The sequence below is a fragment of the Centruroides sculpturatus genome, unplaced genomic scaffold (assembly GCF_000671375.1).
Source record: "Centruroides sculpturatus isolate CEXI.00-Female unplaced genomic scaffold, Cexi_2.0 scaffold3, whole genome shotgun sequence".
NCBI lineage: Eukaryota > Metazoa > Arthropoda > Arachnida > Scorpiones > Buthidae > Centruroides > Centruroides sculpturatus.
The window spans coordinates 60,398-73,677 of NW_019384366.1; the positions used below are offsets into that span (position 1 = coordinate 60,398).

At 26.8% G+C, this 13,280-nt stretch overlaps 1 protein-coding gene across 1 annotated transcript in view; it reads right to left on the minus strand.

The window, feature by feature from the left end:
• Nucleotides 1–13,280, minus strand: part of LOC111612386 (rap guanine nucleotide exchange factor 1-like) — a 30,261-nt gene that overhangs the window by 5,442 nt on the left and 11,539 nt on the right. Inside the window, exons 2-10 of the mRNA XM_023353595.1 lie at nt 11,811–11,983; nt 11,587–11,734; nt 9,218–9,321; nt 8,898–9,128; nt 3,854–4,529; nt 3,427–3,640; nt 3,071–3,354; nt 580–701; nt 383–503 (exon numbers count right to left, since the gene is read on the minus strand). Of these exons, the coding sequence (XP_023209363.1) occupies nt 383–503; nt 580–701; nt 3,071–3,354; nt 3,427–3,640; nt 3,854–4,529; nt 8,898–9,128; nt 9,218–9,321; nt 11,587–11,734; nt 11,811–11,983 (2,073 nt within the window). The remainder of the gene's footprint in view (nt 1–382; nt 504–579; nt 702–3,070; nt 3,355–3,426; nt 3,641–3,853; nt 4,530–8,897; nt 9,129–9,217; nt 9,322–11,586; nt 11,735–11,810; nt 11,984–13,280) is intronic.

Below are 13,280 nucleotides of genomic sequence, written 5' to 3' on the forward strand. Positions count from 1 at the left end.
GTAAGGATAAAAAGCAAATCACTAATCTAAACAAAAACTTAAATTACAAAAAGCATCTCAAGAACACTACAAAATGTTTTTGTCCAGTTAAAATACACAAAAGAGAAGTGGACACCATCAAGAAAATGAATGGTGAAACTGTATGAGGCTTCTCTGTACGGTTTTGAGCACCCATGTCAGAGAAGCATCTTGCAAAAGCTTAGTGCAGTGTTTGTGTCTACACCATGTAAACGAAAACAATAAAAGTAGCTAATCTATTTTTTAACATTTAATTAAAAATTTTTGACATAGTAAAACAAATTTTTAATTAAAAATTACAATGTAATTCTATTATTATTGGTTGTTTTTAAATTTTATCAAAAGTAAAATTGTAAACACTTACAGGATTTTTAAATACTAAACCAGTTACATCTAATTCATCTAATATGCTTTGTTCAGCAGTTTCTTCTTCTTCTTCTTTGTGATTGTCATTCTTTGGAGAGGTCCAACCAATACTCAAATCTCTAAAATTTGAAAATAATTATGCATTAAAAGTATACTTTTGTTAATAAAATATAATAAATGAATTTGTATATTTACCCTTCAGAAGAAAGTTGGCTTTCATCTACTGAAGGACTGAGTGTATTTCCAAAGCCAGAACTCACTGTTGGAGTAACAGGAGAATCTGGTGATTTTTCAGGTAAAGCTATGCCAGCACTTGTCTAAAAAATTAATTTAAAATCATTTTTGAAACAATCTCATATAAAAATATTGAAAGATTTTAGATGTTACAATACATTAGAAATGTAAAAGTAATGAGTAATAGTTATATTAATTTTGCATTAAGCTTTAATTTTTAGTTTTATTTTACTAAATTAAATATAAGAATAATATTCAATTTTACTAACTTAAAAATTGTATTATATACAGTAGAATCTCAGTGATCTGACTGTTTACTAAGCTCAATACATCCAGTAACTACTATCCAGTTGATACTAGTACACTCTTGGGTATTACTCATGTTGCCAAGTTGTACAAAGCTTCCCACTATTTCAAACTCCGATTCTTATTAAATTTGAACACTGATTTCAGATGACATCAACTGCTTAGATGATTTGATAAGTAGCCCAACTTGTGTTTTGTTGCATCATTAAACAGTTGATTCTATGCTATCAAATTCATTTATGTGCCATTGAATTCACTTACTTCTAATAATCCAACAATATCTTTAATCTGACATTGTTCCAGTCCCATATATGACAGATTACTGAGATTGTACTGTCTTTCAAGTTATCTGACCTATGTTTTATTTATTTTTTAAATACTATAGCAGTGGTTATTGAAAATAATTTTTAGCAGAATATTTAAAAGGAAGTAATTCCTTTGTAAATAACTAAGTTATAGAAAGTTGAGAAATCATATTGCATTCGAGCACAACTGAAATTACTGAAGTAAATTGGATAAAATAATAAATTGTTTTAGTTGAAATTAATAAAAATATAAATTTTGTAGATATTAAAGAAAAAAATTACCATTAATTTGGCTCTAGAACTGAAATTTTTGATGAACTTGTTGAATAAAAGTAAATATTCTAAAATTAATGATTTACTAAGTGCATCAAAAAAACCATTTTCAAGTTAAAAGTTACTGATATCTATGCTCATAATTTGCTAAGAAAAAAATCTTATTATTGAGAAATTTTGAAAAACTTTAATATTAATAATGAATGACCGGAAAAAATTCATAAATAAATATTTGTGAATTTGTCAATTCATGAATTACTAACAAAAAAAAAAACAGAAAATTTAACATTTCTAAGAACTCATTTGTAATAAATATATACTTAGATATTTCAAAGTTGAAAATTGATTATAAAATTATAAAAGTGTAATTCTGAATATGATAGCTGTGAATAAAGGTGGATATTTCATCTTCATCCGTAGAATCTTATATCAACAAGTTCTTTTTAAAATACAGTTTGGAATTTTCTTGTGAAATATTAATTCTGTTGAATTGTTAAATGACGAATTAAATTAAATGAAAAATAATTACAATATATTGAACTAACAAAAAATATTAACTCAAAATACTATACTAAAATTGATATTATTATAAACTTTATTTTAAGTAATGTAATAGTATATTTGAAAAATCTTTAATGAATATTTAAGATATAAATCAGTATCAGTATCTGTATATAATTTGAAAGAATTATATACAGATACAGTCAAACATTGATATAACATTCTCCTTTAAAGTGCTGTCCTTGTATAGCTCCAATCATTGCTTATGAATGGATTTTTCCCATAACTATTAAACAGTAGTATCCTTTGTTATCTCTGAATTATCAAATGTAAGATATTGCATTGTAAATGAGATTGTTATCACCAAATTGTGTGATTTTCAAACTCAAACCTCAAACTTGTGTGTAAATCTTATAATAATTTCTACTGTATGAGATTTTTCAGTTTAGCGCCAATTTCAGAGATAAATGAACAGTATTCTATCAAGGTTTGACTGTATTTGTGAAAATGAAACTGTTTTAGTATTTCTTCATACAATCAATCTCAAATCATAAAGGATAAAGATTTTAAGAAAATTAAAATTAATGTAATTTTTCATTAGTATTAGTTTGAAAAGTGAAAATACATAGCAAAACAAAAATAAAAAAAAAAACTGACTTTTTTCAATTCTCTGTTATTATTTCAATTATCTATATTGTATTGATAAATTTTAGCATTTTTAACTATACAAGAATTATGCATTCTAGTGCTTTTATACAAGAATTTTGTATTAAAAACACTAGTATACTTTATTCTTGTATATTCTTTAATTCATAATAAATAAATCAAAAACTAATAAAATGGTTGTCAAAATTTTATAATATACCTAATCATAATATGCAAATTTTAATAAGAATTTTATATCTAATACAATGCATATCTCTAAGAACACAATATATAATACATTTAACACAAAATATAACTTATTTTTTCTAATTGCTGCCATTTAAAAATAGTGAAAAATTACAATTTTTATTATTTGAAATATAGAAAATGTACTATTATTATTTAATATAAATTAAACATACTCTATTTTTCTTTGGTGGTAAAGCTGGAGGTGTTGTAGCTGGAGATATGTGTTCATCATCTCCAATGCTGCGATCTAAACTACTTCTACTGCTTGGATCATCAGAAAATACAGAATCTTCAGAGCTTGAAATTATACTAGTTGTAAATGAATGCTGTTGCATGAAAGATAGCTCTACTTGTTGCCACTGGGCCTGTACAACTTGATAGGTATGTAATGAATGCCTATAGAATTCAGATTCTGCTGGCTGAGAATAGCTTCCAAACATTTGCATGTATGCCATAACTAAAAAATTTCAAATTTAATTAAATTATCTTAAAAAATATTTTTAATATAAGAAAAATTAACACCACTAACTATTCTTTTTCTTTGGTGGCAAAGGAGGAGGTTTTCCATCTTCACAGGAATGAAAGTCAGTTGTCAGTGAATGATGGGGACATGATGGTGAGTGATTTCCTGCAATCCAATTTTGATGATGCAAAAGAGGCTGTGGACTATGAGCTCTTGGACAATGAGGGCTATGCATGCCATCCAATGAAAATTCTGATTTTAATTTATTCTTATCACATGACTATATAACATACAAAAATTAATCAATAAATATCACTGATGATGATTATAATTTCATAACAGTTTTCTTGCAGTTTAATTCAAGAGTTAATATATGATATGGGAAAACAAAAATTAAAATTTATAAAATTAATCAATGTACAAATTTTATTGATACATCTCATATTCATTTAATAGGAATTAAATTTTTAATTAAAGTAAAAGAAAAACTTACATCAGTAACATCAAGTACCAAATGAGGTATATTATCATACTGAGACAGTGTACGATGTCTCGTTGGCCTTTGTTTAACAGGCAGAGCTGGAGGTATTAAATGACTGTTGTTATTGATAGAAAAATTTAAACTAGAATTATTACTGCTGACACTTTTCTCAACATTAGTGTTCACATGATTTAACTTTTGTAACATAGAATCCACATTACTAGTATAATTATGAGATGCTGTTTTTGAGCTGAACGATGAATATTCATAACTGTAAGTTTGAGATGATGTTACAAATTCATATTCACAGGATGAAGCATCTACTTGGGATCGTGATTTATGAAAGACATTTTGAATTTTTCCCACTGAAAGTATGTCATCTGCAGAATGATTTAGATTTGAATCTAGACTACTTGTCAATGATTTGCTAAGAGGAGTTGAGCTGTCTGACGAGTGGCTTAATGGACTTGTCCAGTCAGCTAGACAAGAATGATTAAGATCGGAACCAAGAAATTTTCCATTAGTTGTAACTGCTGAAATTATGCTTGGACAATTATTATTTCCAAAAGAAAAGAGAGATTGATTCTCTGTTTTACTTGTATATTGGACAGTAGTAACACCTCGTTTTTTTGGTGGAAGAGGTGGTGCCGATTCTGAACTGCTTCTGTTTGCATTAGGAGAATCAGCACTGAAATAAAATAAATAATCAAAAACTCACTAAATAAAAGTTTGTAAAAAAATAAAAGTAAACAAGATAAGAATTATATTTATTTCTACTTTTTTATTTTACTTAAAATAATTTTGTAACATAAAAATTTATTAATTACCATTAAATTTTAAATATAAATAAAAAATTATTATTGTTGAATGTATTAAGAAGGCATGAAAAATATGACCATCTACTTATTTGAAAAAAATGAAAAGTTTAATTGATAGATGATAAATTCACTAATGTACAATAATTTTTATGTTTATTTGATGTGAGCCTTCAATTTCTAAATAATGTTGCAAGCATCAAAATAGCCAAATTGAGGTTTTTATAATAAATTGTGCAATGTGAAACAATGTAGAGAATGGTATCTTTACTAAAAGAATCCAATGGTTACAATGAATAATGCTTCCAACTTATCAACTATGTGGAAAAACATTGCATGTGCATACAAAATGGTGGATAAGCAGGTGTTTTCTTTCACCTCTTCAGATCTGCAAATTTAGAAAAGAGAAAGCATTGCCAACCTGCAAATTGGAATCAGAAGTAAAAAATGCAGAGGGAAACAGGAAATGAATGTTTGTCATACAGTGGGCAAATTAAATCAACTGTAAAGTCCCCAAGCGAGATGAGTGGAAAAACATTGCAGGCATCAAGACGTGAATTCACACACATGATCATGCTATTGTTGTGCTGTTTTCTGTTAATTTACAGAAAAGTCTGCAACCAATATCTGCAGAGAGACTAGTTACATGTTGCATTTTCAGAAAATGAAACTGTCCAAAGATTTTAGAACACTGATGCACAATCAGCAAACACAATTACTTGCTACATAAATGGAATCAAGACCTATCATAAGAAGGCAGGTAAAAACAAATTCCCAGAGAAAACTCAACTTATGGTATGATTATTGTTTAGTCTCTATCATGACTGCAATTTTGCAAGTTTGTCATGATGATATGCAAAACAGTGATGTAATAATATGCAGTTTCATGTAAGTATTGATACATCAATAACTTGCATTCCATATATAGTGTAAATGTCAATGGTGAGCAGCAAGAAGTATTTGTAATGGTGTAAACTGTGTGACATTTTCTGACATCTTTTTTTTATTTAAAGACATCTTTAGATTATACAGCAAAAGTTAACTTTTGGTACTGATCTCACTGACAAGAGGAGTACAGTTTGAAATGACCTCTTGTCATTAAAGATAAAGTAAAGGATGTAATCATGGCTTGTATTTCCTCTTTCCCAAAGTTTGAGAATTGCTGACAAGATCACTACAGATCAGTTCTACTGACCTGATCTGATGCTTTCACAAATGCATAATAATTTTAAGAATGTGAACCCTGATGTAAATATTTAATATAATTTTACATAAAAATTTTACATAAATTACTTTTGCAGGTAAAAGGTTTTGTCTAGAAAAGTACTGGCTCTAAACATACATTTTCCAGTCTGAATTTAATCTAGAGCTTGGTCAGCCTTGGTACATTGCAATTGCTACGTAACAAATGTGAAATTAAAAACAGCATATGAAATTAAAAACAGACAACTCTGAACAAGATGAAGAAAAAATAATGAAAAAAAAGTGAAGAACACCATGTCAAAGCTGAATGAAGATACAAAGTACTGAAGAATGACACAAAATGTGCACAATACAAGAAACACATACAAGAAATGATGTAGTTTATTCTGATAACAATATTTCAATTGTATGCACACATCTGGTAATCTGCTGATAATCACATCTGATTTTATTGCCAAGAAATTTGAATATGGCATCAAGTCTTACACACTATATTCATGACATACTTTGTACTATATATATTTGCATATCCATACAAAAAAGTCAAACTTGCCTTCAAGCCAGAAACAAATTATTACAGTTTGATCTTTTATGTAGTTCAACAAATGAAAAAATGAAATGAAACAGATTTGTTTTCAACATTAGATATAAAACTAGTGTTAAAGTAATTTATTTATCAGTTGTAGGAAGAAAACAACATGAGAGTTATTGCTTTTAACATGATTTTGTCAAAAGCAATAGCTCTCATGTTGCTAAATTTTGAAAGGAACAATGTTCTCATTAAAAACAATAGATTGGTAATACAGTAATACCCCAAACTTACGTGATAGGTGGGACTGAGCGATAACCGCGTAAGTCGAATTCGTGTAAGTCGGGGTATAATTTCACATATAAATACACACAAATTATTTTTAATTCAGACCAGAGACTAAAGAAAACTATAATTTAGAAAAAAATGTTTCCAAAAGTCTTTAACAGAGAACTTGTTGTTTTGTCTCATAGCTTCATGCAGATGTGCAAACTATCGTCTTGTGTAATGAGCTTTGAATGTTTTGGTGACTCCCTGATCAATCGGTTGAAACAAGCTGGTTGTATTTGGTGGCAAAAATACAACTTTCACACGTGGGCCAAAATTAGTTAAAGTTGCAGGGGGATGACTTGGCGTGATGTCGATTATTAGCATCACTTTAAATGGAATTTGTTTAGATTGGCAATAATGTTCGACTTCAGGTATGAAGTAATGACCAAACCAGTCCTCAAAAAGGGAAGCTGCCACCCAAGCTTTACGATTTGACTTCCAAATCACAGGCAAGCCATCTTTAGAGTTTTTTCAATGCTCTTGGATTTTCCAAGCAATAAACTAAGAGAGGTTTTAACTTACAATCACCAGCTGCATTTGCGCCAATCATCACTGTCAATTGATCTTTGGCGGCCTTAAAACCTGAAAAGGTTTCTCTTCACGCACGATAAAAGTTCTTTTAGGCATCTTCTTCCAGAACAGGACAGTCTCATCTACATTGAATATGGTTTGGCTGGTATAGCCACCTTCATCTATCATAGCTTTGAGTTTCTCTGGATAGTAAGACGTAGCCTCTTTATTAGCACTTGCCGCTTCTCCACTTTCTGCAATGCTATGCTAATTACAGCAACTTTTGAATCGGCTGAACCAATCGTTACTAAGTTTAAACTCTTCATCTTTAGCCATCTCTCCAGCATCCTCTTTCAATCTCTCAAAAACCAGCTTAGCTTGAGAGCACACCGTGTTCTGATCAACAGGACAATTTTTCACATTTACTTGAATATCACACCATAATTTTAACATTGTTTCCATCTCAGCAATAATACTGTGAAGTTTACGAATGATGCTTGTTGAATTTAAAGATTGAGCATTTTTCACAGCTTCGAGAATTTTTTCTTTACCTTTTATAATTGTTCTGACCGTCAATTCCAGTAGATCAAACTTCTTATCCAATTCACAAATTTTCATTTTTGTATTGAAGTTAATAATGTTAACTCTACATTCTAAAGATAAAGTTTATTTTTCTTGTTTGATGCAGAATAATCAGTCCTACTTCGTTTGGATGACATAGTAGAGTCTCTCAAGTCTCCATTAGATATAACAAACACAGAAATAAATAACACAAAATAAGTTGTAGTTATGCGTTGATTCTGCATGACACGTCTGAACATGTAAGCTGAACAATAGTGTAGGGAGTAATCATGAGTTGTGTGGCGCTCAAACAAAAGAGAAATCGACGAGATTTGAAAATCGCGTAACTCCAGGTTTGCATAAGTCAGGGTAGCGTAAGTCGAGGTATTACTGTATTTTAAAATTATTTTGTTTTATGCTTATTCAAAATTTAATATTTATTTTGAATATAATTTTTAGAGTTGGCTGTTATTTCTGTTTCTAAAATGAACATTGAAGATTTACAAAATTTAAAGTTCTGGTTTTCTGATATTATGCTTTAGAATAACAAAGGTTAAAAGTTAATCATTTGGCCACTTCTGATCTAATAAATAGTCAATTGTGAAATAACTGTTGTCATTAAAAAAAAGTTTCAAATATGAAAATAAATAAAATATTATCTTTTAAATAAAATTAATTTTCATGCTGCTTATGTAAGAATTTTATGTAAGAATTTTGTTTTTCACCATTAAAAAAGAAAAATGCCAACTCTCATAACTGATCAAGTATAAGAGTTGATATTTATCAACTAGTTCTTTTTTGTGACTTATCCCTACATCTTTGAATTTTAAAAACCATTAACACCAACTAAAATCGTAAAATAGCTGCTAAGGAATTAAAATCTGTTCTCTGAACAAACTATCAGTCATTTAATTTTTGATTACAATAAAATAGTTTCATCCATAGTATGCAATAATCTGTTAAAAATTTCATTCCTGAATTCAAAACTACATTAAATTTATTAAAACTTATTTATTTATAAGCAATTTGTTAAATTTTTGCATATGCAATATTGTTTTGAAATTTTAAAGTAATAATAAATAATTTTACTGAAAAATTATATACCTACCTTAATGAGAATGAAATATCTCTTAAAGTGGGTAAAGGTGGTTTAGGTGGAGGAAGCTCACAGTTTACTGAATTTTTATTTCCAGAACTCAATATACTATCTGATGATGTTGAATGATGTAACTGAGTATGAGGATAAGAATTTTTACCAATACCTGAGAAATTTGTTTGTTCTAATATTTCTCTTTCACGAGGTGTTAATGGAATATCTGGTAATGAATTTCTATGAGAGCTGAAAGTAAAAACAAATCAAAAAATTTTTATAAGTTTTAGTTAAAAAAAAATTACTTATAAAAATTATTGTAATAATTTATATCTTACTTTTCATTTTTTGTAGAATATATTCCATTTTGAATACTTTGTGTATTTTGAGTAGGTTTTGACTCTTTATTCTGCAACCTATCAATGCATAATTGCACCAATGTCTACAAAAAGAATGACAATGAAATCAGTTTAAATATACAAACAATTTCAAAATAAACTGATTAATTTGTGTTAGTTCCAGCACTGAGTAATTTTGATTCAAATTTTGCATTATCAGTTGATCTATTTTTGAAAAAAAAGAAAATATTTTTCAGAAATTCAGCTATTATATATATATATATATATAAAATATTACAATTATTATTATGTTAACAACACAATAAGTACCTGTGTTATTCTGTACAAAATCTAGTACAGTACTTGAATTCATTTTAGAATAAAATAAATATAGATTTGCTTCAATAAATGCTGGAAAATACACAAACAAAATATGAAACAATTCTGAATGATAAATAAAAATAAAATTAACTCATTATTCAGTTTTATTTATTATAACTTTTTGAAATTTTAATTATATAAATAAATAAAAAATTTTAAGAAAAAATTTTTAAAAACTCTCAAACAACAATTTTCTTATATCAAAGGCTACAAATACATTATTTTGGGTTATTATAAATTGTCTTGTTTTCATTAATTTTATTATTTTTATCACTACCACCTTTGCATATACTTCGCAAAATGTAACAATCAACTTTCAATATAGATTTCATCTTTTAAGTGAATTTACTATATTAAAGCTACTTAAAATTGTTTCATTTGTAACACAATTTTATGTCTCATCCCAAGTTTTTTTTTATAGAAAAATACTAGTCTGTAAAGTAAAATGAAAATACTATTTCTATTACTTTTAAAGAAAATTCTGGTGTATTTCTACTTTTCTAATCCTTTCAATCAAATATAGCAAAACATTCAATTATTACAAATTAATGTTAACAATTTAACTGTTAGTATTTTTAGTCCTTATCACCTGCCAATACCATATGGACTGTATAAATTTTATCTGGTCTACTAGACTAATTGTTATACAAAAAATACAAAGAGCAGCATTTTAAAATTTTCCAAATATTTTAACATTTCAACAGAATATATTACTTTGTATTACACACAGTATTTCAAAATAACAGAAAAAAATTACATATGTTGAAAATATATTTAGTTCCAAGCTTAAATGTATTAAATGAGTATGAAAAATTATAATATAGTATAAATACAATTTGACAGACAAAGATTTTCAAAGAAATGTACATATTGTATTTAAGCAAATATACTCCAGAAGCAAACTAATAAAAAAATTTCTTCTTGAATATTTCTGATTTTTGCAAATTATTACATCTATTCAATTTGTATAACACTAAATTAATGACTAATAGCATATAATTTAATCATTTTTCAACGTCATATGTATTACTTATTGATATTTTTTCTAGAATAAGTAATTACAAATTTTAGCCTTGTTTCCTGCTTTTTTTAGTTTATTCATCAAAAGCTATTCCCACATCCTGTATGAAACAACAATTTATCATATAATCACAGAAAAAGCTTCCTTTATTTTATCATATTTTGTCATCAATTCTCTGATATCATTAATGTTCAGATTGTAATTAATATATTTTTAAATGATCTGATGTCTCATTTTTTTCAAATTTTTAAACCTATAATTACTAATATTTCCGTATCTAATTCTTAAACATACAAATTTAATTTTAATAAATTTATTTAATATAGGCATAACTAATAGTCTGATATCTTTATTCCAAACAGAATTATAAAATTGCACTTCAGATTCCTGTGACTGACAGACATACATCCATGAGCAATCACAATGGCATTGTGTGTGGTGTACAGTGCATGCTTTATTGGGAAGGGTTATTACACTTTAAGTAGACAAGTCACATAAAAATTTTCATACAAACATTAAACTAGCAGATCTAATAGCTGCTTGCATTTTTTTCAGAAATATTGCTAAGAATTTGTATTTTAACAAGATACAAATAAATATTTATTTTCCTCCTATCCATTTTTTTACAGCAGTATGTTTATAATAGCTCATATTGTTTTAGAAGCATGAGCTGGGCATAATAAGTTGGTCAAATGTGCAGTTTATTATATGATTCTGTTGATTTAGCAAGGCTCTGGAACTAGGGATACTAGAAAATTAGTGGTGTACTTTCACAATTTACAAAATAAAATTCTTATTAGGATTCAAAATTTATATTTACTGATGCTAATATTCTACACTTCACTACAGTCAAACTAGATATTTTTGCTAAAGTTTATTTTCATCCAACATTTATTTTAAAATTACATTTTTTTTTCAGTCTAGTATTAATGAAATATAATTTATAAATATGTATTTCTGTACTGACCTTAATTGCTTCTTGGACATTTCTAACAATATCTTGCACTGTTTCTTTATTTGGAGCTTTCTCGTTATAAAGCAAAACATTATCTGACCATCGTATTAAATTTGCAAGACTTTGATATACCTGGTTTGTTGCAGAAAGTAGCAAGGTACTAAAAAGTAAAAATCAGTTGATAACAATAAATTCAAATACTAAAGAGACCTTTTTAATATTAAAAGACAACTTACCTTTGTTCATTAACTAAACATTTTCTAAGGACAGAATGGATAGCAAGGACTGTTTCAAGAACTACACTGGCAGAACCGGGTAACATTTCTAATGTATTTTTCTCAACTACATCTTGAAAATATCTTAAAGCATTTGCTAGCTGCCGAACGTGATGAAGAATACAGTCGACATCCTAATTTAAAATTAATACAATTCTTTTAAAATTTAACTTAATAAATTCATATTTTGAATATTTTTTTCTACAAACTTTATTTATCTTTTGTTATGAAATAAGTTTTTAAATTAAAATCATATTTTACAAATCCAACATTTAAAAGAAGTTTTTTCATATAAATGAATACATATCTTAAAATTTCATAACTTAATGCATTTAATGATCTTCATATGATAAGTAATTAAGTAATAAAATTCAAATTATCTATTTTTAAAAATTACTTGTAAAATAATTATTTTATGCATGAAATTTTATCAATACAAATGCTATTTATTTTTTATAGATTATAATCAATATGAATCAAATGTTATCTTACAATTAAACACTACATTTTATGGTAGTGCAAAAGAAATATTGTACAGTATATACTATATTAACTATATAAAATATCTAGTAAAATCTATATTGTAATTCATTAATACAAGATTTCATGTTTAACTAATATCATAAAAATTTTTTAGTTTTCTTTTATACACAATTTTGTCCAGTACAACTTTAAGCTGTTTTTTCTTTTCTTGTTTTATAAAGAATTATGAATTAATGAAAAATATTTTAAAATATTTTTATTGAATTAAAAATTTGTCTTGATTTGGAAATTATTCGGAATTGACATATTTTAAATATAAAAGATTGCGATTTATTACTTTCAGATAATGTAATATACATTTAAAGAGTAATCCCACAAATTTGAATTGAAAAAATATCATTTATAATAATGATGATATTTTGAAATTATATTAAATTCTAAACATAGGAATTATTCAAAACTGAATATGAATCATAACCTGAAAATTATAATTATTTGAATTTTATTTGAATTTTATATTAGACTATTATAAGTACAGTAGAGTGTCAATTATCCGAATCAATTGGGGACTGGGGTTGTTCAGAAAATCGATTTTTCGGATAACCGATTACGTATGAAAAAAATACATTATTTATATAGTATATTGTTATATCCCAATAATAGTATATTAATATATCCCATGTTTAAATTTTTCTCTGTTGTGTGTTGCTTCGCATTGAATTTTCGTCGATGTTAAGCCTAACAAAAATTTTTATAATAATAATCGTATTGTATCGTTAAAAATTATTTCTTTATTTAGTACAAACAAAATAAATATATTGAAAAATATAAAAACAAAAAAAATTATACTTTAGAAGTTAATCTAGTATCAAAAATGTTTGATTCAGCATGACACAGTCCGACTGGAACGCTTTTGGTTAACTGACGTTTTGGTTGATCGACATTCAA